The sequence below is a fragment of the Chelon labrosus genome (genome assembly GCF_963514085.1).
Source record: "Chelon labrosus genome assembly, chromosome: 4".
Classification (NCBI taxonomy): domain Eukaryota; kingdom Metazoa; phylum Chordata; class Actinopteri; order Mugiliformes; family Mugilidae; genus Chelon; species Chelon labrosus.
Genome location: NC_140340.1, coordinates 24,829,297 through 24,856,953, shown reverse-complemented (window position 1 = coordinate 24,856,953; position 27,657 = coordinate 24,829,297). Strand labels below are relative to the sequence as shown.

Below are 27,657 nucleotides of genomic sequence, written 5' to 3'. Positions count from 1 at the left end.
CTTGTCTCTGTCTCTCTCTCTCTCGTTCTCTCTGCATCCTATCCGGCCCCCCTGCTCTCCTCATTCTGCTTTCATTCAGGCTATTTACCCATCTCCTCCTCACTCCGTCTGCTGTGTCTTTCTCCTCCCTCTCTTCCCGTCTTCCTTCCTTGTCGCTAGTGCTGTAGCCGCCTCACCCTACATCCCTCCCTTCCTACTAACGCTCCCTCCCACCTCCTCCTCCTCCCTTTGGGGATCTTCAAAGCTGCCCAGCTCACACTTGCACATAGCATAACACACTCCTGCGTGAGGAAAAACATGTCAGCTGTACTGGACCTGGACCAGATTGCATGCGCTGGAAATGCAGTGGTGAGTTACGAATGTGTCTTGCTTTACTTGACACACCTTGGTTAGTCCTTGCAGCAAGGAGGTTCTGGATCAGACGAGGGGTTGCTGTTGTGTGGTTTCTACAAAGACGGGGTGACAGCAGGTGGCTTTAGGAATGGAATAGCAGGCGGGGTCTTTCCTATCTTGCTTGCTGGGGCTTTTTGTGTCTGGGCACCTGCTGGTATAGGGCGAACATTTGGTCAATGTGTGTGTGTGTGTGTGTGTGTATATGTGTGCACCTACAGGTCACACAGTGCCCATGTGTGCAATCTGTGCAGGATAAACATGCTCAGGGTTCAGCGGTGCATAGTAATGTGATATGAAAGATGCATGTGTATCTCTTATTCTGTTGAAGCCGCATACCTGAGAATGTGTGTCAGTGTGTGCGTGTCATCTATAGAGCTGTTTGGTACATGGATGAAATGTGTCCGTTTTATCATAGCTGCAGGGATGTGTGTTCTGCCCGGTGACCAGTGAGTGGCTGTGGATGTTGCATTGTACATCCATTCATTGTGTTCATGATTCCGTTATCACTGAAAACAGGGAGGGAGGTCACTCATCCCTCCTCACACCAAAACCACTGTAGCGCTTCCTCCCCTGCAGAGACCTTGAGTTTGTAGGTGCTTTAATGACACACAAGTAGCATGGGTGCTGCAGGTCAGGAGGGGTGCACTTGAGTCAAAACTGGATCGTGAATAGGATGCATAGATGTGTGTCTTGGTGCATGCACTTAGTATATATACTGGCCTCTTGGTGTTTCTGCTCTGTAATGCTGCTTTCTGAGGTGATTGATTCCCTTCCTGGCAGGGCGGGGAAAATAGGGAGGAGAGATTGATAATCAGAAGATTGCGGGAAGAGCGTAAGCATGTCATAGTGCCCTCATTCTTTGTAACCAAAAATGAGACACCCCGTCCACCCCTCAAAAATTGCCCCTCTCTTCAAAGCACAAACCTTTCCTCTGTAGTCCTCTCTCACCTACCACCCCCAAACACCTGCACACACTTTCTGTCCAGCTACCGTGACTGTGTGAAAGGGGGGAAAGGCTAATGCCATTGCAGTGTTCTCCTTCTTCCCCCCTCTAGCTGTCCAGACCAGCAGCAGCCCCACCCCATGTCTGTTTTATTCCTGTGCCTCTATGTGTGCATATACACCCAAACATGTGTGTGAGAGGGAATGATTAAAGGCTCCCAGATCAATACAGCTTTGAAGTATGCTGAGGGCTAAATGGACACTCTCCTTCAGTCCCTTTCCTCTGTCCCTTCCTTCTTTAAGCTCCATATTTAAGGACATGTCTGGGACCCATGTTAAATTAAAGGGATGCGTCCTGTCCTGTCTCCAGTCTGTGCTTTAAGGCACACCCTTCTGTTAGTCATACAGGACTCCTTCTGTCTTCTCTCTCTCTCTTTCCTCCTGTCTCTTTCCCTGTTTGCTTCATGCTCTATTTCCTCCTATCCATTTCCAGACTCACTCTATCTCTTCTTCTATCTGTTCTTCATTCTGTTTCCATGTTCCATCAAGTCTTTTATTTCCTATCACTGGTGGGGTGCTTTTTCTGAAAGCAGGCACTTGTACCAAGTGTCGTTTTTTTAGAGCAAATCATTTCTTTGTGTTCACTGAGTGTCCTTGATTCTGTCCTTGTGTAAAAAAATAAAAAATAAAAATCTGCTGCAATGTAGCAAGTTTCCTCTGAATCTATAACAGGTTGTCCTGCTGCCCCACTGTGCCGAGGTTGCAGAGTCATTTCATTATCTGTGAAAAGGCCTTGCATGAGCATAAGGCTTCCTGTCAGCAGGAGACTTTCTTCAGGGTTTATTCCATCTCTAGAAGGCAGGGTTCTTAGCTGTAGCTGTAGATTGTAACACGCTGTCACTAGCGAGCAGCCAGGATTGTTTTATGCTGTTCTTGTATGAACAGTTTTCATGTTCAGTGCGACAGGCTAATCTCAGGCTGCACCAACTCCCACTCAAATGAAAATATCTCTTTCTGTTATTGACTGGATGGGCACTTTTCCTCTCACGTTGCTGCAACACAATTACTGCAGCCTTGTCCTTGAGAATTAACCTTCGTTTCCTCTGAAGAGATTGTGACACATATCCGTCAACTAAACGCGGACAGTAGAAATCCAGCAGGGGAAGCAGCGGTGCGCTGTCAGAGTCACTCTCCCTCTTGGTCTCTTAGCCATAACCCGTGTCTCTCTTTCGCTTCGGCTCACTCTCTTTATTATTGATGACCACTGGGCCGTAAGAACAGCAGAAACATTTGGGCCCCGCCTGCCGCTCTGTTCACTACACACATATATGCAAGTAGCTTCATCATGCGCATTGTTGTTTGCAGCACCATATAATGCTGACCTTGGATAGTGTGTGTGATTGTGATGTAAAACAGTGACTCTGGGAGAAATCTGAAAACTGGCATTGTTCACTTGTCTGTATAGTTTAATCATTTCTCTTTATGTCTGTACAAACACTGTTAAGAGAATGTGTTTGGCATGCCGTCTCCCAGCTAATATTTCTATTAATCCTAATCACATTAGTCACATTGAGTGTCAGCTGAAATTACCTTTAAGCCATTTAATGTGTTTCCTTTGCAGACGTGGGGCTTCCCTGTGACAAATTGAGATATTCAGAGAATAAAGGTCTTTGAATCTGAATCGTTCTAAGAAGACATTTGAATGATGCTTCCATTTTTGCGGAGTCATACTTGTGAAAGCGCTGCGAGTTTCAGACTCTGGGATAAAAAGACACTTCTCCTAGATGGAAAAGAATGTTTTGCACACAGCCCATTCAGTGCTTTGTTTGTCCAAGGGCACTGGGAATGTGTTGTGGAGCCAAGAGGTGCATGCTTTGCATCCCTAATTCTAGATACAAACCCCAAGTGTTGTGTTGTCCTGTGGGTGTTTACTTGGGGGAATATGTGTCTCGTTGTTGAAGCTTTCATGTAGATTTAATCAAACAGTATCAGTTTAATCAATTCAGTGCATGTAATAACATAGATAATGTTCTTCTGTCTATTTGACAGATGATGTTCCAGAAAACTCCAGAGTCAAATGATGCTAAAATTATGTCCAGCTTTAAATGTACTGAACATTTTTATATTATTGCTGAACACTTGAGAGAATTTGTATTAGGTGACATTCCTTCATTATAACAAACACAGACAGTGTAGTTGATCTTGGGACTGCATGTCCTGTCTCTAGTAATTATCTATGAGTCAGACTGGTTGTACTGAGTGTGCTTATGTTCCTTTTCTAGTGTCACATACTGAGAGAAACAGAATGCAGTGGTCAGGTTCGTCGTTGTGAAGAAATAAGTCATCCGAAGGCAGCACTATACTCTGTATCTTTCTTTCTAATTGTCTTTGGTCCGTCCTGGAGTTCTTGAGCTAAGCTACAACCGACTTTAGATACAATGACAAAATTGTTACTGATTTGTAACATAAAGCCAGAATTATCCTTTAAATGTGACAACAGTGGCCATGCTTCAGACAGATGTATATCATACTCTTTATTCTTCTCTTTGGCTGCAGGAGCATGATATTGAGACTCCTCATGGCGTTCTTCATGTGACAATGAGAGGTGTTCCCAAGGGCAACAGACCCATCATCCTCACCTATCACGACATCGGCCTCAACCGTGAGTCAGCCAACAGCAGACTTGCCAGTGTGCAGTGTCCTGGTTTTTTAATGAAACAGTTTGAAGTGTTGATTTTGAACTCCTGCACCTTTGCACCCTTCTAGACAAGTCTTGCTTCAACACCCTGTTCAACTATGAGGATATGCAGGAGATCACTCAGCACTTTGCAGTGGTTCACGTGGACGCACCCGGCCAGCAGGAGGGTGCACCTCCCTTCCCCAGTGGGTGAGTGATTGGTTTTGCATGCATCCATAGATAAGGATAAATGGGAGTACATTTATTCCCCTGCTGTGGCAGGAGGTGCAATCCTGACTGTTTGTTCCCTTACTGAACCACATTACCTCAGCAGTTTATTAGTCAAATTCCTCAAGTATTTAAATTTAGGATATCCTCTATTTCCCTGATTAACTGAAACCAAACAACCTGAAGTCGTCCTTTTTACTCATATGGAGTCACATGTGTTGTCTGGCTGCAGGTATCGCTACCCGACCATGGACGAGTTGGCTGAAATGCTCCCATCAGTGATGACGGAGTTGAAGTGAGTGGCACTCTGCTGATATCTGATCAGCAATGTGAAGAATGTGTATTCATCTCCAGTCCCATGGTAACCTGTGGTTTCTTTGTAGAGTCAACAGCGTGATTGGTATCGGCGTGGGAGCAGGAGCGTACATCCTCTCGCGCTTTGCAGTGAGTCCTCAGCATCCACAAACGCACCCCTCTTGTATTTTTCTCATCATTTCTCCCCTCCCAGTCTTTTTTGTGCGACTCTCTGTCTCGCCTGTAGTAATTGAAGGTTTTCAAACCATGCTGCTTGTTACACTGAACATTAAAGCCTCCCATCAAACCCACACGGGGCATCAGGTTGCTCCACAGTCTGCTGCATATGCTGCCATCCCCCTGACGATGAATCACCTTGGTGATTTGCTCTTTTTTTTTACTTGCCTCTGCCTTGTTTCCACACTCAGCGCAGTGGAGCTAAAATAAGCACAATCTAGCAGAAAGATCCAGAGGTGACAGATAGAAGTAAGGGAATATGAAATATGAATAATGAAAAGACAGGGATGGTAGAAGTGGGTGGAGATTAGAAATTGTAACACTGAACTCTCTGTGAAGAGTCTGTTCTTGTTTAGTATTAATGAGGAAAAATGGATTCTGAAATGCTTTTGCTTTAACTGGCGTGGAACAAAATGCATTTACCCATGATAGGCTAACAGCAGCTGTTGCCGCACTGTATTTGCATCACGGTAAAAACAGCATCCAGAGCATTCCCTCTGCATTGAGCAAGATGGATCTTAGATTTCCCCAGACATCCTCCTTCTGTTTTTAGGCAATACCAAAGCCACACATTTTAATCTAAAAGCTCAAGCCTCCATCTTCTCTGTTTCATTTAAGGAAGCAGCCCAGGTTCGCTTTTCATTATGTTTTATCAGTTTTTCCTCCTGTATCCGCCCCGTTCAGGGAATACACAAAATCATGAACAAAAGGTGCAAATCACCGTCACGATTCTTTCAGAGATTCCCAGGTTACACAAGAGTTAAAACAAATTCATTGTCTGAAAACTGCCACAACACTAAAAACTCCTACTAAACACTACTTATTGTCTTTGGCACTGACATCCATCTTTGTCTTCCCAGTTGAACAACCCCACGCTGGTGGAGGGGCTGGTTCTGATCAATGTTGACCCATGTGCTGAAGGCTGGATCGACTGGGCTGCTTCAAAGGTCAGTATTACCTCTGCACCACAACAAAGAGGGACATCATTACACTGTGCAATATAGAGCTATTCTTCTAATACCCTCTATGGACATGTTTCTAGATATACTCTCCTGTGAATAATAATTTGTGCCTTTTTTTTCTCCATTAAATTCACTTAACTGGTTAGAAATTACATCTACACCTCATCCTCAATGAATGATCCTGAATCTATGCTGCTAATGTTTAGACTTATATTGCTTACATCTTTTTGATTTGGTTCAAGAACTATAAATGTACTAATAATTATGGGAGTTTGTGTTTACCACATTTAGCGTTTACCTTAAATATGTATAATACATGTCTACTACTATGAAATATTGTGGTAAAGGGATCAGAGTGGCATTAGAAGCAGGCAGGGGTCCTAATCCTGTGTTAATTTGATTATACTTGCTGTTTCAGGGTTGAGCGCACTTCAAAGTTAATCAAACCTAAGCTTCAGCTTTTACAGAGCAACACCGACAAGTTTAACATAGTTTCATTTTCAAGGACACAGCGGGTCACAGTACTACCGTTCTGTTTCTTGACTGCCAGTGTTAGTCATGAGGCTGAAGGAGCTTGATGTGACCTTTGTCCCATATACTTTTAAAACGTCACACATGATGCTCTCTTGTTGTTATGTATTTGAGTTTCAAAAAAGGTAATGAGAGCAAAGGAACACAATGATGAAGTCTTCCAATTTCTTTGTTTGTGTGGGATTTAGAGCATTTTACATGTTTTAAATAATAGTGAAGATAGACAACTGAGGGTTGGTGGGTGTATAACAGGCAAGTTCCTCAGCCAAAGTTCATTGAAGGACTTTATAACACTGTTCTTTTTAAACCACTTGGTAGCCAGAGGTTTTAATATGTTTTAATTTACTTCTCTATATATTTGTTGACCATTATTAGTCATTAAATCTATAAATCTGTCAGTACATGTAGACACCTTTATATCCATATAGCCACATACATAATCATATAGTTCCCAAGTAACCAAAAATATCAGCTCCTGATCTCTTTTCCTTTTGTGTGCAGCTCTCTGGATGGACCAGTAACTTGGTGGATATCGTCATGGCTCACCACTTCAGCACTGTGAGTCCGCTGTGTATTTCTCACCCTGTACTCTTTCTTTTTTTTTAACAGTGCTGCTGACCTTTGTCATGAATTATGTGAATCTAAAACAGAGCCCCTGGAGATTTTATCTTGATTTCCCTCGATACCTTTACCTCATCTTGCTCTGAAGAATCACATTTGTTAATTATTTTTATTTCGGTCTTCCTGGACACAAACTTGTCGACAGTGACGTGAAGCTTCAGATCCAACAGCTTGAGTTACATGGACTATATACATGTACCCCCCACCCCACCCCACCCCCCTTACTGTTTTTAGTGGTTTTACTTGACTTAAGACTTCCTGTTTGGCATGTATTCTGTTCTCCAGGATGAGCTGACAGAGAACCAGGAGCTGATCCAGACCTACCGCCTCCACATCGCCCAAGACATCAACCAGGACAACCTGGCTCTCTTCTGTGGCTCGTACCAATAGTATGATTCAGTACATGATTATTATACATTGTGCATTGGGCGTTTTTGCATTTGTCCTCATTTATTGTGGTTTTAACCACATCTGAGACACATAACTCCTAACTCTAAACCCAGTATCAAAATTATAATCCACTAACATTCTTGTCCATCCTGTATGCTGCTGTGCATATTTGGATTATTTTATCCTTCAGCCACTTATATAATATTTGCACATAATCAAAAACCTGTTAAGTGTTTCTAAATGACTGATAGTTTCAGTGGTACTAACCGACCATAACGTGTCCCCCTGAACCAGCCGTCGGGACCTTGAGATCGAGAGGCCAGTGGTAGGCCTGAATGAGGACACCGTCAACACACTAACGTAGGTTATGAGAATATGATGATGTACATGCACATTTGCCTTTTCAGTGCATTGTGTGATTTGACACTGTGTACTCACCAGGTGCCCTGCTTTACTGGTGGTTGGTGACACATCACCGGCTGTGGAAGCTGTGGTAAGTCCCATCATCTCAGCCCATGTCCCATCATCTTATGTCCCATCTGTTACACCAAAACATGGCAGTCACTTATCTCTAATTCTTTTGCTCAGCATTGATTTGTGTTTGTTTCAGGTGGAGTGCAATTCCAGGTTAAATCCAACCAAGACTACATTGCTAAAGGTGAAGTTTTTGTAACATATTATCACATGTGTAAAATATATTTTTAAAGGTAAAATGGATTTATTAATGAGACTGATCATATCCTCCCAGATGGCTGATTGTGGAGGCCTGCCCCAGGTTGTGCAGGTGGGTTTTCATTCATTCAGATTCTTTTCTTTATTTAATTTTTGCTCAAATTTGAAATTTAAATGTTTATGTTTCATCTTTTTACAGCCTGGGAAACTTGCAGAGGCATTCAAGTACTTTGTTCAGGGCATGGGCTACAGTAAGTAAACGCGTCTTTCATTTAATGAGGCTTAAGGTCAAAACCCCCTAACTATATAATAAAACGGGTTCAAACTAGTCGACTCAGAAGTCGGTGTCGAAGAATTGTTGACAACTACCTGTGTAGGCTGACGTGTTTGTGGTCCAGGTTTCTCTTGTGATATTCGCTGAGTTTCCTGTTGACGTGAGTGCAATGACAAAAGTTGCTTAAATAAGGATTGTTTTCACTGCAGTCTCTATGAGCGGTTGCTAAACGCCCCTGCTGATGGGGTTTGGACTGTTGCCAGCGCTGCGTGAAAAGAAACAGTTTTTGTCAGCCTGGTCACGGAGAGGCAGCCTGTGCCGCTCGATGGATGCTAACACCATTTCATCTCTGCTCTTTGCAGTGTGTGGCACCCACAATCCTCAGTAGGTGAGGAGTAAGTGCTTCTAGCATGACTGAAATGACAGTGGCACTCGATGTGCTGAACAGCAATTTGCTTCCTGTTCAGTCCGGAGTGGACATAAAAAAAAAAAAACTCTATTTTTTTTGGTTGTTTTTCTTCATTTTTTTGCCCAGTGTGCTTTTCCTTTCTATCCAGAACTGTTTACTGATGCAGTCTCTCTCTATAAAGACTCGAGGTGCATAGTTAAACAGGCCTCCAGGTTTTACAGTCACATCTCTGCCAGACCACACTGAATTGCTGTGCAATAACCAGACTCTGATCCATGGATGGTTGAAGCCATAATAAAGTTGCTGTAGCAGATGACATCTATGTGTGTATTTCTTTAAGGCTAATTCTCTCTTGCCGTGTCTCCCTTTCCTAAACCCTTCACTGTGCGAGGCCCCCTCAGGTACAGCTAGTATGTTAGTGCCTCAGTGTTGCATTAAAGGCCACGAGTCCCCCCATTGAGTAAATGCCACTGCAGGATTACAGCAGATTAAAAAGAGTGTTTTCATGCAGAGAAAGTGTGGAAAATAAATCTTAACATCTCAGCATGCTTCTGAAAGCTGCTTTACCCTCATTAACACATTGCCACGGTGTGAAATGCAAAGGGAAACGGCCAAAGAGGACAGGAAATAAACATCATAGTTTGCACATGCCCTGTTTTCCTACCAGGTGCTAGCAAACACCCATTTGTCCTCAACAACCACCAAGCAGCAACAAAGCTCCGGTTTTAATCAGAAATAGGCAGAGGTGGGATAAAGCAACCTGAGATCTTCCTTTTCAACACGTCTTTCTCCTTTCTTTCCTTTTCTAATCACTGCTCACAGTTCCCTACGTTCTTCTCAGTCACCTGAGCAACGAATCAGGTACCAGCTTCCAGACAAGGAGGCTTTGAACCCAGTGGCCTCTAAACACTCTACACTGGATGAATGTCATGTATGCAGACATTTCCCCAGAGAGCACAGTTTGATATTTGTGATGGCAGCTCAGGCTGGTGGATACAGTCAGTATTACACACAGTGAGATTCTGTTTGCATACCTTGACAGCATTCATCTCACTGTAGGACTTTGTTCTGTTGGCATGGACTCTGCTCAGTGTCTTATTTTGCTGCATGCTCTGCTGGTGCTGCTTCTCTTCAGTTCGGTTAGATTGAAAATGCATCAGCTGTTTTATTCGTTCATCGTTTTTTCTTTTCAGTGGACACAACTTCCTGTCACACGTGTCTTTAATTTAATTTGATTAGTCTCCGTATTTTAGAATTGTTTGCATGGTAAGCATTTTTTCTGCGTTGTGAATGAGCCGTCTGTGTATGCCCTCACCTCACTGGGCCCGTGTGATGTGTGACTGGAATATTAATGCGTGTTTCTGTGTTTCAGTGCCGTCAGCAGGAATGACTCGCCTGGCTCGCTCACGTACCACCTCCTCTTCCAGCATCACCTCCATGGACAGCAGCCGCAGCCGCAACAACCTCAACAGCCTGCTGGAGGGCAGTGCCACCGGAGCCCTGGACAGCCAAGCTGGACCCCAGACCATGGAGGTCTCCTGCTAAACCCCACCCTTCCCCTGCACTCTCCCATAGTAACTTATGTGCCCTCACCCCCTCTCTTTCTCTCTCTCTCTCTCTCTATCATATCCCACTCCTAAGTCAGGAGGATCTGTAATGACCTATGTGATTAGAAAGGAGGATGTAATGAATATATTAACGGATGCATACTATAAAATATTATATTGAGTACACTGTCAAAGTCACATTCCTACCAGAAACCATAACTACATCAGATGTGCTGTATATTCAGTTCATATCACTGACCAAGAGTCTCAACTGTCCAACCTTGTATTTATTTTTTTTTTCACGTTGTCTTTATGTTAAATGTCTTCACACGCTGTAGAAATCAAAATAACTGTTTGTTTTTTTTTAACTCGATGTGGGCTACTTTTACCATGAGTCATTGTTTTTATCTTCAGACTTACTGCAATGCGAATTAGTCACAAAGTCACTGAGTTATCATTAAACCTACAGTCGCCGCAGAAATAGAACTGCTGTTCATGTTTAAAATCGTGCTGCCAGATAAAGTGAAGTGGGTGATACATGGTACTAGCGTTGCAAACTGTAGCACACTGCAAATAGTCACTTCAGAAAGCATTTGCTTTGGATTATCATTTTTGTAATTGAACTCACCACCTTCTTTTTCTTTCTGCTTTGTGTTGTTGTTTTTGTTCGGTTGAATAAATAATTCAGTGATGTTCTAACCTTTAAGAAGTTGGATCTGATGTGAAACGTTTGTGTCCCCTCCCTCGAGGGCCAAGCGGTGCTTCTCACTGTCTGCTGATTCAGCTCATTTATATTACTACTGAATAAAGCTACAAGATGAGAACATGTCGGGTGTTTTCATTTGTTCACGTGTCGCTGGGATGTTTACTAGGTGCAAGTAAACAAGTGTATTTGTTTCAATGAAAGTAAAAGAAAGAACATGTAGCTAGCGAGTGCTTATGTTAGTGGAAAAGTGAGGTGAGTGTGGTGAGTGAGTTTCCAACCACACTTGTCTAGTTTCCTTTCAGAGCGCTGATTGTTGATGAAGCTCTATATTTAGAACAAATTAAAAGAAAAAAAAAACTGATCAGCTGCTTACCAAATGAGATAAATATGGGCACCATGCTGAGAGTGAAGTAAAGGCCACTGTATTTCATTATCAGTCTGGGTTTCTCCATTGCGCAGCACTACAGTTTTCCTGATGGCAAATAAAAATGAACCTTTCAGCAAGCATTTAGACAGTGATACCTGTATATTACAATGAAATGCAGTGCAACAACCCTGTAAGCATCGTTTGCCCATTTTTTGTTGTCATCTTTACTGATGCCAGAGTGGATTGGACTGCCAAATACCAGGCCTGTGTGTGCTAAAATCCTATTTATTTAATTGGAATCCAAGCAAACCATGTTAGCAGAACTCGTGCAAAGTCAGATAATACATTACACATCGGAAAATGTGCAGCGTAGTGAACCAATTTCAAAATCTATTACAGAGAGATATGCCACAGCGGTATGGAATGATTCAATTCCTGATAGAAGCGTTCTTTCCATCCGTGAGAACGAGCTGCTCTGGTGATTTAGCACATATCTGATCTGTTCTTGTTTTATTTTTTCCGCTCACAGCAGAGTTGCTCCTTTGCTGCTCGTAAAGCTCGCAGTGTATCTGATTAAAAACTGCAACCTGGAGAGATCTGACATTTTTCTGTTAGACTTATTAACTTCAGAGACAAAACACTTATTACATGTTTTATTCTGCCTTCTCCAATGAACATAAGTTAATATTTATTCAGGCCCTTCAGCTGTCACTGAATAAATTATTATTTATTATAAAAAAATTAATTGCTGTTTGTCTTCGACATTTGCACATCAAAAAAATTAACAACCTGGCATCACTAATAACTTGTCGCAGGAGAGTCTTTGTCATAGTTCTGCAGAGGTTTGCCTCTTAACTGATGTTAATATTTATCCATAAGCAACATTTTAATGAGATCACAAGGAAAATGTGGTCACTGTCTTCCATCTTAGTTCAGCTGCAGATCCTGTGATCACTTATTTTGCATTAGCTGTCACCATGAATTGATGTCACCTCTTTAACCCACAGCATTTAACCACTGTAAATACTGCTTACGTCGATGTACAGTTCATTCCATAAACAAGCGACGCACTATTAGCTTCATTTTACAGCATCAGTGAGAACAGCACAAGGCGTTCTGAGTCAGGATGTTGAAGTCTTGAGCGTCACAGGAAGCTGCAGCAGGGTGACATACATAAAGACCATGCAGGAGGCCTCCTCGTTTCAGTCAGCCCACACTTTAAACAGCTGCAACAACATAGCAGTCTTTGTGGGAGCAGGGCAGAGGAGGCAACACGGTGGTTCTGATTGATCAGCAGGCCTGAGTGGGAACTTACGCATATATCACGGGTCGTCCATGGGTTCTACGTCTGTGTGCTGAAAGCAGGCGAGCATTTTTCATCAAGACGACTTGGAATTTACTTGTTGCTGTGAGAAGAATCTATCAAACTACTTGTGCTGAATTCAGTAGAACTGAAGGAGGTGAGCATGACAACATTTGCTTTTCTTTCTTTTTTCTTCCCCTTTTTGCTCTTGACTTGTCTTTTACCTCCAGGATCATTTAAACACACCTCACTGTGTATTTGTATTACATCAAATATCAGTTGTTTCCACTTGTCAATGCCCATGCACTGCGGCTAAATAAGTTATTAGTTCATGTTTTTCGAAGTTAATTGAAGGTATTTTACTCTCTTGTACATTTTACTCTCGTAATAAAAAATGTGAGCCAGCAGTGTGGGAATAAAATCTCATCTTTCTACTCTCATGAATAGCAGACCTTACTCCTGACATTACATGTTGCATGGAAATTTAACACAGGATATTGAAGCCTCTTATTGTGGTTAGGCGCCTTCCTGTATCATCTTGGTGTTGTTGCCGGGTAAAGAGTGATATATGGCGCAGGAGCGTAGTTGCATTTCTAAATTTGCTTCACGGTTCTAAACTTATCTCTTTGTTTTCTTTTAAAGCTACAACAGACATATAAAAAATTCAAAAAGCAAGCAACCGAAGAACATGGGGACCTGTCCAATCAGATGTCGATCAAACATGACAATCCTTGAAAATGCACCTGAATCTATGACAGCAGGTAGGTTCCTTCAAACCCAAGACATAAATATGCACAACAAAACAAAGGAAAATGTCACATCTAATATCCTTCCTTTCTCTCTGCAGACCTCCAGGAAAGCATCACTGTGTCTCTCAATAACTACCCAACATATGGAAACACAGAACTGACCATGTCCATTGGGGAAAGACTAACCATCCTATCAGAGTATGTGGTACTGCCATCAGTGTTTCGCTTTCATCCATGTTTTGAGCTAGACGGCAGAATACAATTAATTCCAATTTTTCTTTTCTCCATCAAACAGTGATGGCGATTTTATGATGGTGAGATCCACGACCACAGGACGTGAGAGCTACATTCCCACCACATATACTGCCAAGGTTACACACAGGTGAGTTGCAGTCTCAAGGACATGGCGTTGACATTTTGTTCCTTCTCTCTGAGAAAGCAGAGGAGTTGTTCAGAACAAACGAGAGGCGGGGAGTTCCCTGACAGGTGGGAGGAGTCTTTGAGTAAGTGGCATTTACCTCAGTGGCAACAGACGTTTGGAACATCTGTTCTCTCTGTGACATGATCAGCCTCTGCCTCCTGTAGTTTCAGTCCTCCTCCAGTGGGGAATGTGCTTTGCTGTTTTTTCCAGTGTATTTTCCAGACTTGAATACCACAGAAGAAATATCTGTGTCTATTTGTCATTATGGGCGGCACAGTGGTAGGGTGGTTAGCACTGATGGCTCACAGCAAGAAGGTTCCGGGTTCGAATCCAGGCAGACTGGGCCTTTCTGTGTAGAGTTTGCATGTTCTCCCTGTATCTGCGTGGGTTCTCTCCGGGTACTCCGGCTTCCTTCCACTGTCCAAAGACATGCTGGTTAGGTTAATTGTAGATCTGTCCAGGGTGTACCCCACCTCTCGCCCAATCGCAGCTGGGGTAGGCTCCTGCGACCCTTAAAAATTAATGAACGAACGTATTTGTCATTATGACATTCCGTCTTATTGTCCCACTGACGTGAATGTGTGACTCTTCAACAGGTGGCTCTTCACAGGCATCGGCAGGTACAAAGCGGAGGAGCTGCTCATGCATCCTAATAACCAGACTGGAGCCTTCTTGATCCGAAATTCAGAGACACACAGAGGTTAGAGGGCTGTTTACATTTTTCTTTGCAAATAGTATCACAGACATTTTAAATCAAGCCCAACCTATGGAGTAAAGTATCTAGGTACACTGCAATTTCGATGTATTCTTCTTCTTTACGTGAGCATTTCCATTTCTTGTTACTTTATATTCCACTACATTTCAGAAGAAAATAGAACACTTTTGATCCAAAGCAATTATTTGATAATTGTACTTGTTTCTTTCAAAAATACTTTCAAAATGCATTAATTCTTTAAAGACTGGATCTCTATTTTAAAAATAATAGACGTAAAACACAGTCTAGTTGGCCTTTCCACCAAAAAGATATTTCCTCTATAAAAATCTTATAATAATTTAGTCCCCCGGGCCATTTTATTCTGTGCTTATTTACTTTTGAATGATGGATATAAATTCTGAACCCCACATTTTTACACTTAGAACATCATATGCAACAGAGATTAGTGGGACAACATCATTCCAATATCTAATGCAGGTTGTTTTAAAAATCCCGTGCAGAACTTTGTATTCTATAATCATGACCACTGTATTGTAACTGCTGCATGTGTCCTATCATTAGATTCCTACTCGCTTTCTGTTCTGAAGAGAACCAACCCTTCGTACATGGACAGCGTGAAGCACTACCGCATCTCCCACCTCCACAATGGCTGGGTCTACATATCTCCACGACTCACATTCCCCTCCCTGCATCACCTGGTGGAACACTATGCAGGTGTGTACTGAGGTCGTGACACTATCTTCTTTCCTCAACACTCCAAACTTAACTTTAAAAGATTGATGATAATATGCTGCCTCCTTTTACAGAGTTTACAGATGGATTGTGCTGTCGGCTGACTGTGCCTTGCTTCATCCAGGGTGCAGACATGGACGTTAGGCCTATCCCCACAACTGTCAGGAGGCCTACCATCAACTGGAAGGACATTAGCAGGTGTGGTTGACTCCCTCTGTCTAGCTTTGCTTCTCTTGATGACTGCCACAAGATGTCGCCCTATTACTTGATTTGCAGCTCAGCATGAACGCCTTGTGGCAGCAAAAATGTTGATTCAACTGTACAGTAATGTGTGGTTCAGTGCTGAGTAAACTGCTGGTAGAGTGTGGAAATATTGCCAACAAATAAGCCTGTGGTTGCACTGGGTACGTGCCAGATGTGGCTGAGTGCGACCCACAAACATAGAGCAGGAAGTTCAACTTGAAAAATATGGCCTTAACAATGGATTCACTTATTTAATACTGTTCAACATCTCACAAGGATATTTCTGGACCTTACATGCATATTTGGGTCTCTTAAATAAGTAATATTGTAATCTCTTCAAGTCTCAAATCCTTGTTTGTGCATACAGGTCAGTGATATTCAGGAGGAAGAGAACAGAGTCAGAATCCCACTCTCTGGTGAGCGAGGGGCTGAGGGAGGCCATCCGTTCCTACCTCGAGATGACAGAAGGCCACGATCACAGCTGGGACACTTGAGCAGAGACCGTCTGTCAGTCAGAGAGAAAGAAGTCAGTCAGTCAGACGGAGCGGAGACATAATAACTGCCCTGCCTCAGCAGCAGCTCAGGCAAACTACTGGAAGAGGTCATCTGCGTGCCCTGATGTCATGTTTACGGACTGCCCCGGAATAGCAGGAGGGCAGAGACACTACACTGTGTGGACGTGGGAACTGGAGACTGTATCAGCAAGAGGATTGTTTTTGTGTCACCTGTGAGTGTCCAAAGTGGTGCACATTATTAAGTCAGTGAGACTTTTTTTTTTTTTTTTCATTTGACTTAAATGTTTCTCTTAATATAATAACTTAATGTGTAATGCAATTTGAATCCAATATTATATGTTAATATTATCGTTATATGATTGTTATCATGGTTGTGTTGTTGGAATCCAATAAATGATGCTAGCTATGAGATGAATGTGCAACGTATATAAAAATAACCACACACAAAAAAAAGTCTGGCCTGTGTTTTCTTGGAATTCTATTGTGTAAAGTTTGTTATCTATGATAAAAAATAAAAAATAAACAAAAATAAACAAAAACAAACAGACAAACTCCCAAGCTGCTCGGTTCTGTCGGAGTCTTCTTCTCTGCCAGTAGATGCCGCTTCATTACCTCCAACTATTCATCAAAGCCTTCCACTTCCTGCCTGAGCAGTTCAGTTCAGGAAGAAGAAATAATGGCGACGCTTCTGGGGTCCGAGTCCCCCTGTACCAGAGGAAAACGAAGAAATTTAAACGGCAATATCGTCAAGAATTTGACGTCCAGTAAAATTACTGGTCAAGGTTTCAGTCGAGGGACGCAGGTGAGAGAAACGATACGTGTTTGCGACAGTTAAGGCACCCGAAAATTGGTCGACTGAGACCAGGGACTTGCGCTTGTAATCAAGCCTAGGACTGAAGACGTTGTCCTGGACGCTTGGCATGAGATGAGTTCGCCCCTGTCGGCTTCTGTGATACACAGGCTAAAGCATTACCATGCAGTGTTTGAAATGCGAAGCTTTAATGTCGATACAACAGATTTTTGGAGACCAGTATTTGCTCCCTGACAAGCCAAATAACGCTAATAGCAAGGGTATGAAGAAAGCTGCGCTTCTGGTGGGTCTTTTGTTGTTAGCTCAGCGCTAGCTTAGCATTGTAGGTTAGGTTTACTGCGATAACAAACGCCTTCAGCAGACGTTTTGCGGGTTATTGTCGTTTCTGTCGGACATTTAAGTCTCAATGTTACTAAAGGGACCTCATTTTAATTATAGAAGCCCTTGGACCTGCTAATCAACGGCAGTAGCATTTGCTAATGTTAGCAAACAGGCTAACGTCAGTCAGCTAGCTAGCTAGCTAGCTAATCCAGCTGAACAGCTCAGGTGATTACGTAACGACACACAAACCACAATAACTATCGTTTCCATAAATGGTTACGCTACAACAGCTGTTTGTACGGGTTAACGTTAGGACGTTTATTTTTGTTTCCACACAAGAAAACATTTCCACGATAACTGTGACTTTAAAGAACACATTCGTTGGGCTAGTTTCGGTACAACGGCAGGGATAGATTGCGTCAATTGTTTTGATTCTCACCGGTCACCGTTGCACCTGGCTGGACATTTTCACCCATTCATCCACCGAGTATGTGTTTTACGCTCTTGTCTGTCGTTTGGGACCGTTATGAATAAAAAAAACATTATTTTGCTTAAGTAATATTTCCGCCGTGCTTTAAATATCGTTACTTGCTGACTTGCAGTTTTCAACCTAGTTTGTCTCAGTGGTTATTTTTACACTATAATTTTAAGCAGGCGTGCTAATAACCCATAGTATGATGACCCTGATAAATGTCCAGTTCGACAAGTTTTGTCAAAGTCCTGCAGTATGAGCAGTTTTCAAAACACTGGTGTCATGTCAGTGCTACAGACTCACCGCATCTTATTGATGAAATCAGCAAAGATTTTCAGGAGAGCAGGGTCTGAACACAGGCCCTGAACTTATTGGTTTGGCCGTACTGTGATTTCCTTAAAACCTTGTACATGCCAAGTACGCACTTAGAAGGAGGGCTTGCTTTCTGTTGTCACTCTGAGCCCCTGTCTAGATGAAATAAACGTATTATTACTCGTCATATAGGTAAAAACATTAGTTTTAGGAGTAAATATACAATGTCAGGAGAATCTTTTTCTACTAAGAGCCAAGCAAGGTGAGGAATTGACAAGTAATTTATGCAGAAATTAGTGCATGAAAAAATACATCTAAACAAACCCATGGCTTTGTTATAGTCTCTTATTTTTAAGATCAACCAGACTGAGAACTTTTTATGGCATTCATTACTTCACAAGCCGATAAATATTCTAGGTAAAGGTCCTCATCTAAAAGCTCAGCTCAGAAATCCCCAGAGGAGAACATATGAGCTAACATCGCTGTGCTGACATCCACTATGCTGTAAGATCTGCAGCTTGAGCTTCGTAATAAAAATGAGTTTACTCATGAGTTGACTATCAATCAACCTGACTGGGATTCTCTGTAGGTATTGGAGTGTAAAATTGATGAATCATTAAAACCCCATTGGAGCTCTAAAACAATGTATGTTGCGCTATTTAAAGTTGCCTCTGTTTGTGTGTGGTAGCTCCCCGGAGGCCTGCTCCTGGAGAGAGATAAACGCGCAAAGTGGAATGGCATCCCTACTCTGCTGAAGAAGCTCTATGAGAGCAGCCATCCCAACAGTGACCTCTCCCATGCCCACAGCTTTCTAAAGGTAGCCACACAGCTCTAGACTGTCCTACAGCTAGTCTGTGGAATTTTTTTGTTGTTGCTGAATGTTTCACTCTTAAACGTGAGTGATGGGATTTACATTTAAACAATGCTCTTTGTCAGGTATTATCATCCCAGCTCTCCATGGAGGCTATGTCCTTTGTCACAGAGGACAGGAAGACCGCTCAGGAATCCACCTTCCCCAACACATACACTTTTGACCTCTTTGGTGGAGTCGATGTAAGTTTGACGTTACTAGTGGGTTGATGATGTTATTATTGGACTTGGAGGTGATGAAGCTTGATACATGTAAAGAATCAGTTGTCATGCTGTGGCACATCTCATGCTGAGACACTGTAGAAATTGATTTCTCACTTTTCTGTTTCCTCAAAGCTGCTTGTGGAGATCCTTATGAGACCCACACTAACTATGCAGAAGAAAAAACCCAAAAGTAAGTATGACTGACACTAACCTGTTTATATGTCTGAACATTTCTGGTAAGCCAACACATTTTTATGACAATAATCGGTTTGGTTTCTATTGAAAGTGAAACAGTTGGACTTCTGTTTTTTTATTCAGTGAATGATGACTTGGTCAAAGACTGCCTTAGTGTTCTCTACAACTGTTGTATATGTGTAAGTATCCCATTACATTTTTAACCACCAGAAAATGTCCAAGGTTCCTTCAGTTTTAGCACATTCATGTTACTATATTTATACTACAATACTATATATGTATTTTCCTCTCATTTTGTTTGTGCTCTACTGTTCTCTTTTCTCCACGTCCCTTACATAACGGAATAAGCATGATTTAATTAACATGCATAATTTGTTCTTTCAATTCCTAGACGGAGGGAGTCACAAAGACCCTGGCAGCGAGAGACGACTTTGTTCTGTTTCTCTTCACACTCATGACAAACAAGAAGACCTTCCTCCAGACTGCGACCCTAATTGAAGATATTCTTGGAGTAAAGAAGGTCAGAGTTAAACCTGAATCCTAAGCATAAACATGGAAACATTGTTTATTTTAAAATGTTTAGATATCTGTAGCATTGTTTTTTGAAGATCCGTCAATTAATTACTAGTCTTATATTTTCTGTGAAAGTACTCATCAACTTTGGTTTGCCGGTAACTTCTAATTCCCTCGGGTGAAATTCATATCTTAAATTTGAATGCTGCGGTCAGATTTAGTTTAACTTTTTTTCCACTGTATTGTGAAACTTAACTTATTTGCCAGATTGTTGGCAAGCAATACATCTCTGTAGCCTGTAGTTTTAGAGATAACACCAGTCACGGTTGGGATATAATCTTATATTTATCTTACTTACTAATTGTAACAAATTCATTAATTTAATTATGACAATTTTCCAAAAATGTCAAAACATGGAGTGAGAAAGCATATAAACACTATAATTGACTAATCAATTACTATGCTAATCAATTACTTGTTTTGCAAAGGAAAATATTTTGGATTACATTTGTTGTTATGCTTTAAGTATTATTTAACATTCCTCCATAAATCTGTAATAGTACTCAACCTCGAAACGTCCTGCTAGTAAGAATGCAGCATGGTCTTTGATAACGGAGCATCTGTTTGTTTTTGTCAGGAGATGATCCAGTTAGAGGGCATCCCCAACTTGTCAGGCCTGGTCCAAAGCTTTGACCAGCAACAGCTGGCCAACTTCTGTCGCATCCTGTCCGTCACCATCTCAGAACCTGATGTAGGAAACGATGACAAGCACACCCTGTTGGCCAAAAATGCCCAGCAGAAGCGCAATGCTAGCCCCTCACGGGCAGAGGTCAACCAGGGTACGTTGGCTTTGGAGGAGAAAGGGGCAAGCTGCATATCATGGTTTGTGCCAGTGCTCAAAAAATGGACTAGTAACTGAACTATCCAACACTCTTTTCTAACAGTAACCTTGCTGAACATCCCTGGCTTCATTGAGCGGTTGTGTAAGCTGGCCACTAGAAAAGTGTCTGAAGCCACAGGAGCTAACTTCCTGCAGGAGCTGGAGGACTGGTACACGTGGCTGGACAATGCTCTGGTGTTGGACGCCCTCATGCAGATGGCTACGGAAGAGGCTGAACAAAGCAGTACAGGTGAGACAGTGGTCACTTGTGGTGGTGCTGCTTCTTCTCCCTGGTTTAAATCTTATGAACTTTTTATTCAGATTTTTTTGTATCTCACCTTCAGAGTCTTCAGATGAAAGCTCTCTGGCCACCAGCCCTCTAAGACATCGATTGCCCCAGTCCATGAAGATTGTCCATGAGATCATGTATAAAGTGGAAGTGCTCTATGTGCTCTGTGTCCTCCTTATGGGCCGACAGAGGAACCAGGTACCGTCTTCCCTCCTGTAGAAGTGAACTGACGTGTTGGGTCTAAGCAGAATTAAACAGTGTAAATCTTGTATTGTCTCTTCACAGGTTCACAAGATGCTGGCTGAGTTCCGTCTCATCCCGGGGCTCAATAACCTGTTTGACAAGCTGATCTGGAGGAAATACACGGCTTCAAATCACGTGGTGCATGGCCAGAATGAGAACTGCGACTGTAGTCCAGTATGCACTTTCAATCCAGTCTATGGGCTATTAAAAGAAATTTTGCATTTCATCATTGACCATTTACACTCTTTATTCTCATTGTGCAGGAAATATCCTTCAAAATCCAGTTCTTGCGGCTACTCCAAAGTTTCAGTGACCACCATGAGTAAGCAAACCTTTATTCAATAACTTTCAATCAAACTTCTCCTTTCTGTTTATATTTCTTAAATGTTGTCTCTCTTTCAGGAACAAGTATCTCCTCCTGAATAGCCAAGAGCTGAATGAACTGAGTGCCATATCCATGAAGGCTAATATCCCTGAGGTGGAAGCTCTCGTCAACACAGACAGAAGCCTTGTGTGTGATGGCAAGAAGGGCCTCCTCACACGCCTCCTCACGGTCATGAAGAGGGAACCTCCAGACTCCTCTTTCAGGTTTGCATCAAAGAAGGCCAAACATACAGTTGCTGACATTAACTGTCAGTGTTCTTGTTCGAGGCAAAAGTCCCCAAATTAGAGACCCATGATGTCTGCTGTTTTTCAAAGATTGCTCAAGATCTAGTTCTGCTTCTTTGCTGAATCTCCTTTCTATATGTGTACGCAGATTCTGGCAGGCAAGGGCAGTGGAAAGTTTTCTCAGAGGAGCCACATCCTATGCAGACCAAATGTTCCTCCTCAAGAGGGGACTACTAGAGGTAAAACTGGAGCCGTGGATGTTTTTCCTTGTCACTCATGAAAATCAGCTGCAATACTCAGATCTCTATTTAATTTCCACTTGAATGAACGCCTGCTCACTTTCTGATTCTGTCCCTCCACAGCACATCCTTTTCTGCATCATAGACAGTGGTTGTACATCTCGAGATGTCCTTCAGAGCTACTTTGATCTGCTTGGAGAGCTCATGAAGTTCAACATTGATGCCTTCAAAAGATTCAACAAATATGTCAACACTCCAGAAAAGGTATAATTGTAAATCTTAAGTGTCTTGCACAAATATGTTTCATATAGTGGCTTAATACAGTTAAAATCTGTTTATTGTTAAAGTTTATAATTGTGGCTTGATATCTCTTTTTCAGTTTCAGACCTTCCTGACACAGATCAACAGCTCTCTGGTAGACTCTAACATGCTGGTGCGCTGCATCGTCCTGTCACTGGACCGCTTTGAGAGCCAGACTGAAGATGTCAAAGGTAAACAGGGATGTAAGGTTTACACTTGTGGACTAGGTCCTTTAATTAAATCCAGAAGTACTTGTGTTTACAAACAGGATATTTGTTAAAAGTCGTACCGCGTCCGCACTAGTATAAATAAATCACTGAAAACACTGGCTATGTTTACACAGTGAATATTTCTTCAACTGATTGAAATCAATCTGATAGAGATTTCAAGTTAATACTAAGGTGCTAATATTTTAAAAGTTTTACAACATACCTCTAAATCTGATTGAAAAGTCCTTCTAACCAGGCCAGTCTATTCCAATTGAGGTGGTTACATGAGGCACTGTGCTTTTATTCTGATCATGAGAACAATATAAGTGTAAATGTAAACAATGCTGGTGTTAAATAAGGTTTACTTAGGCCACGTCCACACGTACGAAAACGATCTTTTCCCTCTCCGTTTTCGAGGGCATCGTTTCAAGAAATATCCGCGTCCACACGGGTCCGTTTCAGCACGACCGAAAACGCTACTTCATATTCCAGGCCTATAGGTGGCGCTGTTTCAGTTTCAGAAATTCACCAAAAACGGAGAGGAAGAGGCGGAGCATGCGCACAAATCTTGAGCGCTGTTTACAAATCGCCTTTTTTGCTCAGCGTGGTGGCACAGGAGCATGATATGTTGCCCTAGTAACCCTAATAGGCTCAATATCTTCTCCAGCAGGAAAACTAGCATGTAGTCCGCCATTGTTGTTGATGTTGTTATGAGACGTCTTGCGGGAGGTGGAAGGCTGCTCGGGGGTGTGGCGATGACATCATCGTTTTCTCCGTTTTCGCTGTCCACACAGAAACGCAAGAGTTGCGTTTTCGAATTTCTCCACCCTGGGACCCGTTTTCAGAAAAGTGCGTTTTAGGGCTATGCGTTTACAGGATACGTGTGGACGATCGGCCAAAACAATGCAAAACTTCTGCGTTTTTGCGTTTCCGTGTGGACGGCCCCTTAGACTAGTATTTTAAGAGCTTTAGCACTCGTTCAGATTTTCTTCCATTGACTTGGGTGTTTTTTTTCCTCAGTGGTGGAGGTACTTTCAGAGTGCTGTTTGCTGTCCTACATGGCCAGAGTTGAGAACAGGCTCTCCTTCCTCTTCCGACTGATCAACATCATCAACGTACAGACACTCACACAGGTCTTGTTTTATTTTCCTTTCTGTTTAACAGAGAAACACTTCAAGAATGACAGATTATTATTTGGCTAAATAAGTTAATGACTATATGATATAAACCTGAAATAATGTTAGATCAGTTCATTTTAATTGTTGTGCAAAACAGTTTCTCACTGAATTCTTTTCCATCTCTTTCTCCTGCAGGAGAATGTGAGCTGTTTAAACACCAGTTTGGTGATCTTGATGCTGGCCAGAAGAAGGGCTAAACTGCCCTTCTACCTCAACGCCTTGCGGGAGAAGGAGTTTGCTGAGAAGTACCCGGGCTGCCTGCTCAACAACTTCCACAACCTACTGCGTTTCTGGCAGCGCCACTACCTCAACAAGGACAAGGACAGCACCTGTCTGGAGAATGTGAGTAGCTGTCACTCTTCTCTGTACTCAATTAGTACCTATCTTTGTTTCAGAGTTCATAGCAGCTGCATCACCAGCAAGTTAAGAATCTCCTCAGTGTTTGCTGATTCACATTCAAAACATTCCTGAAGAGAAATCACAAGACTTTTAAGTGCTTACAGAGCTGTGTCATAACAGCACGAATGTGACCGGACTGACATACAAGCTTGTACTACCAGTTTAGACAGTACTGCTTCAAATATTCAAAAACAAATTATTGTAGAAATTCATGAGTTGTATTCTCTGTAGTCAAGATTATGTCTTGCATTTGTGGAAATCACTGTTGTTTGCCAAGCACATATTCTGTGCAGGAGCTCATAGATTGTACTGTGTCCTCTTCCATATTTGATTTTGATATTTTTGTGTGAATGTTTGTCTCTCTGTGTTAACCCTTGTTACATGAACGACATGGCCAGGGTGATCCCCAGGGTATACCATGGCCCCTGTGAACCTTATAGACAGTGAATAGATTTTGCTACTTGAGAGAAAGAGTCAGCAATGTTCTTCTTGATGTCTTCAACATCAAGGATCTCACCTGTAGTGACAAACCTACAGAAGATTATCTCCTCATACAACTTTACTTTTGTTCACTGTCGATGCTTGCGTGAGGTGCTGTCAAAAGCCCTATTCGCACAGGACTAGTTTTACCCGGGGACCTCCGGTAATTTGTAATAATAGCGGAGGTCGTCTGTGATCTCAATCCTGTGCGAATCGACCATGTCCGTAATTTGTAAAGTAAAGATTACACCGCAAATTACCTACCCTATTTCTCGTAACACAGAGGTCCTGTGATAATACTAATCCAGTGTGAATCAACATTTTTGTGATTTTGTGGTGTGTTTTTACTTTTTCAAGACTTTTGTTTGATTCGCAGCTTTTTTCTGCCTCTCGTCACTTAAGAATTATGAAGGATTTGCTGTAAATCAAAGTCTGGACAGCGGGAGAAAGGTCGTTCGTAATTTCTTTCCCGGGATCAATAGTCTCATCATGTTTAATTTTTAAAAATATATTTTTTTATTATCAATTAGAATTCGCAAAGTAACTGAAGCTGTCAAAAAGGGTAAAATGTCCTCTGACATGCAGTGGAATGAACCGGAAAGTAGCAGAGACATAACTGTGCATAGTAAATTAGAGTAAAACACAGAGTTTGCTTATCCCGTGCGAATGCGCCACATGAAACACAGACGTAGGGGGGTCGTTTCTGAATCACATGGCGTCCCCAGGAAAAAGTAGTCCCGTGCGAATAGGGCTTTAAATCCACCCTAAACAACCTGCTCAGCACGAAGCAGCAGACAAATAAAGTCAGTGTTTAGCTGCTGAACATAGTGGAGCATTCAAGAGTCAAATATTTCTCCTAAGGGTTAAGGAGGGTGAAAGCTAAAAGCAGGGCCAATGTAAGCCCAAGATAGTGGCCAGTGGAGTCAAAATGAATGTCACAGCCAGTGTCTTCTGGATGTGTAAAGTGACAGCTCTTTGTCAGACATGTTAACTTTAAAAAGGTGATGGCACTGCAGTTTTTTTTTCCTTGTACTACTGCCCCCAAGTGGCAAAAAATATAAGGCATGGCTGTTACAGCTTAACAGTGTTTCATAGAATCGTTTGGTGTGTGTAAACACAAACCTGATCACTTTGGTATGCTGCATTATTTAACAATGGAATTATTAATTTTAGATCTTTGTACTGTAAGTGTTAATGCTGCCAGTAGACGTCCAGCAGTGCAGCTAAGCTATGCTGAGTTGTTCTATCGAACACTCTCCCAGTCTGTCCTTGACATCAAAATGCTAAGTGGACAACCAGTTGTAGCAAAAAAATCAAACCATGTGTTGCTGTTCTAATTGCTCTCTGGTTTCCCTCTCAGAGTTCCTGTATCCCCTTCAGCTACTGGAAGGAGACGGTGTCAGTGCTGCTGGGCTCAGACAGGACTTCTCTGTGTGCCATAGCGAGCTACATCGATGAGCCCTTCATGGATCTTGACAGAGACCTGGTGGAAGATTGACCTGCAGTGTGTTCACTCAGTGGTCTGGGGATGGGATGGGGCAGATGGTCGCTGGGAGCATGGACATCTAAAGCTGGTGATGATGACTCCACTGAGCTGAGGCATCCAGGTGCTCCGTTATTGCCCTCTGGATGTAAAGACTCAACTGATTGCTGTCTGTCCCTTCGCATGGAGGCCGTCATCACAAATGTGAGCAGACAGGGAATTTTTAAGTTGCCATCCTCTTCTTGACAGGAAGAGATGGACACCCTGAATGCCCTCTCCAGACTGGCCACACGGTATCACAGACTATTAATGGACCTTGGAAAATGACGCCTGCATTGGTTGTTGGCTTTAGGTGAAGTTCAAAGAGCCTTTTATATAATCTATACAAAATTCTATAAAAATATATGTATGATTCAACAAATGATATGTTAGACAAAAAGATTCTTTTCACATGGACTTGGTTTGGAAATGATCAGAGTGAACTTTCGCACAGATGCTACCAGGAGTCACCAGCTTCACTCTCACACTACCTTTATGCTCTCCATGTCACTCCACTGCCTGCCCTGAGTGCAAAGCTGGTGACACTGGAGCTTTTGCAGGGGTCTTCTCAAAACAGCATTTTCATTTAATCTTTCTGTGGATCTGTTCTATTAGGTGGCTATTGTTAATCGGTGCTTTTTGGCTCTACTCTGCACATTTAGGTGGCTCGAGGGCCGGCTGAGTTGTCCCACATATCACACGGGGTTCCTCTCACCTAAAATCATCCATTCTGTCAGGGCTTCCGAAGCCTCACCCAGGAACTCGTCCTTTTTCCGGGTTATTTTGTTGATTTCTTTTTGTCTTGTTTAAAACAACGGCTTTTAGCTCTGGATAAACTGTAGAATAAAACGTTGCACAGATGGATTGTTTTTGGTTATTATATTTTAACACGTGTTCATTAAAAACAACTTTATTGTGTAAGTGAATTTGTGTCCATGATGTGAGAGAAGCTTGGGGAAGAGAATAAACTATGCAGGCGTTAGTGTTAAGACACAACTTTTTGTTTCACCCCGCACAAAATTTTATGTGAATTAGATTTCAGTCTAACATCATCAGCATCAGATTGAAAGTCGGCCTCTTTCTCTGCTGTCTCGCATTTCTCAAAATTTTTGACTACAAGCTGAGAGTGACAATCTTTCTGTTTGACGGCTCTTTATGCATGGCGCAACTTGAGTTCGGGTTGAGCGGAAGCAGTGAGCGCGGCTGTGTTAAACTTGTGTCAACAGCCACAAATAATTTGGTTTCTTGAACAGACCGAACGTGAGATAAGTACAAATAAAGCAGCTACCTCATATTTTATGCTGGCACAGTACAGATCAAACCACTTCTAATGACTAGTGTACAGATTTGCTCCCAGCATGTCATGAGTCATTATACATGTTCACGTGAATGTATAAGGGCATTTCTACAGTGGACCCCATGAGGCACTTGTGCTATGCTGCTTTAGGATGCAAACAAACATGTCCTTCACACTTTCAAAGCCTTTTATTTGCTTGCTTATTTGTTAAGTTAAGCTACTTAACTAGAAACATTAGCTTTCATTCAGCATGTCTTAAATCTCTCCTGTGCATATTTTGAATTAGTCCATCTCTTGTGCTTTGCAGTGAAGTTGACTCTACATTTAACAAGTGCTTCTCTTGCGATACTCAGTTTCTCTGCCCGAGTGGCTCGGATGCCCGAGAA

General features: G+C 42.2%; 3 protein-coding genes across 3 annotated transcripts in view; all 3 read left to right on the top strand.

Moving 5' to 3' along the window:
* The window catches only part of ndrg3a (ndrg family member 3a), a 31,039-nt gene extending 19,973 nt beyond the window's left edge, over positions 1–11,066 (top strand). Inside the window, exons 4-16 of the mRNA XM_084543034.1 lie at positions 3,892–3,997; positions 4,102–4,222; positions 4,473–4,535; positions 4,624–4,684; positions 5,632–5,718; positions 6,766–6,822; positions 7,171–7,274; positions 7,570–7,635; positions 7,717–7,768; positions 7,886–7,933; positions 8,024–8,059; positions 8,147–8,198; positions 10,003–11,066. Coding sequence (XP_084399160.1) covers positions 3,892–3,997; positions 4,102–4,222; positions 4,473–4,535; positions 4,624–4,684; positions 5,632–5,718; positions 6,766–6,822; positions 7,171–7,274; positions 7,570–7,635; positions 7,717–7,768; positions 7,886–7,933; positions 8,024–8,059; positions 8,147–8,198; positions 10,003–10,175 — 1,026 coding nt within the window. The 3' untranslated portion in view covers positions 10,176–11,066. The remainder of the gene's footprint in view (positions 1–3,891; positions 3,998–4,101; positions 4,223–4,472; positions 4,536–4,623; positions 4,685–5,631; positions 5,719–6,765; positions 6,823–7,170; positions 7,275–7,569; positions 7,636–7,716; positions 7,769–7,885; positions 7,934–8,023; positions 8,060–8,146; positions 8,199–10,002) is intronic.
* Positions 11,067–12,231: 1,165 nt separating this feature from the next.
* sla2a (Src like adaptor 2a) lies at positions 12,232–16,419 on the top strand. The gene is made up of 8 exons (XM_084543036.1): positions 12,232–12,710; positions 13,196–13,314; positions 13,401–13,500; positions 13,598–13,684; positions 14,320–14,423; positions 15,000–15,152; positions 15,245–15,368; positions 15,781–16,419. The coding sequence occupies exons 2-8, from the start codon at positions 13,242–13,244 to the stop codon at positions 15,905–15,907; spliced, it is 768 nt and encodes a 255-aa protein (XP_084399162.1). The 5' UTR covers positions 12,232–12,710; positions 13,196–13,241; the 3' UTR covers positions 15,908–16,419.
* Positions 16,420–16,580: 161 nt separating this feature from the next.
* trpc4apa (transient receptor potential cation channel, subfamily C, member 4 associated protein a) lies at positions 16,581–26,895 on the top strand. Its single transcript, XM_084543026.1, has 18 exons — positions 16,581–16,730; positions 18,533–18,661; positions 18,781–18,897; positions 19,051–19,108; positions 19,237–19,292; positions 19,505–19,633; positions 20,264–20,465; positions 20,571–20,756; positions 20,851–20,993; positions 21,081–21,212; positions 21,302–21,360; positions 21,441–21,626; positions 21,796–21,886; positions 22,010–22,150; positions 22,266–22,377; positions 23,416–23,528; positions 23,709–23,915; positions 25,813–26,895. The coding sequence occupies exons 1-18, from the start codon at positions 16,605–16,607 to the stop codon at positions 25,948–25,950; spliced, it is 2,325 nt and encodes a 774-aa protein (XP_084399152.1). The 5' UTR covers positions 16,581–16,604; the 3' UTR covers positions 25,951–26,895.
* Positions 26,896–27,657: the final 762 nt, after the last annotated feature.

What these genes read in the sequence shown, in the direction of transcription:
- sla2a (XM_084543036.1), top strand. Translation starts at nt 13,242, where the DNA reads ATGGGGACCTGTCCAATCAGATGTCGATCAAACATGACAATCCTTGAA. An exon ending in ACTGCCAAGGTTACACACAG is followed by an intron (nt 13,685 to 14,319) that starts GTGAGTTGCAGT and finishes ACTCTTCAACAG; the next exon opens with GTGGCTCTTCACAGGCATCG. An exon ending in CCTGGTGGAACACTATGCAG is followed by an intron (nt 15,153 to 15,244) that starts GTGTGTACTGAG and finishes CTCCTTTTACAG; the next exon opens with AGTTTACAGATGGATTGTGC.
- trpc4apa (XM_084543026.1), top strand. Translation starts at nt 16,605, where the DNA reads ATGGCGACGCTTCTGGGGTCCGAGTCCCCCTGTACCAGAGGAAAACGA. An exon ending in ACCTCTTTGGTGGAGTCGAT is followed by an intron (nt 18,898 to 19,050) that starts GTAAGTTTGACG and finishes GTTTCCTCAAAG; the next exon opens with CTGCTTGTGGAGATCCTTAT. An exon ending in CCAGACTGAAGATGTCAAAG is followed by an intron (nt 22,378 to 23,415) that starts GTAAACAGGGAT and finishes TTTTTTCCTCAG; the next exon opens with TGGTGGAGGTACTTTCAGAG.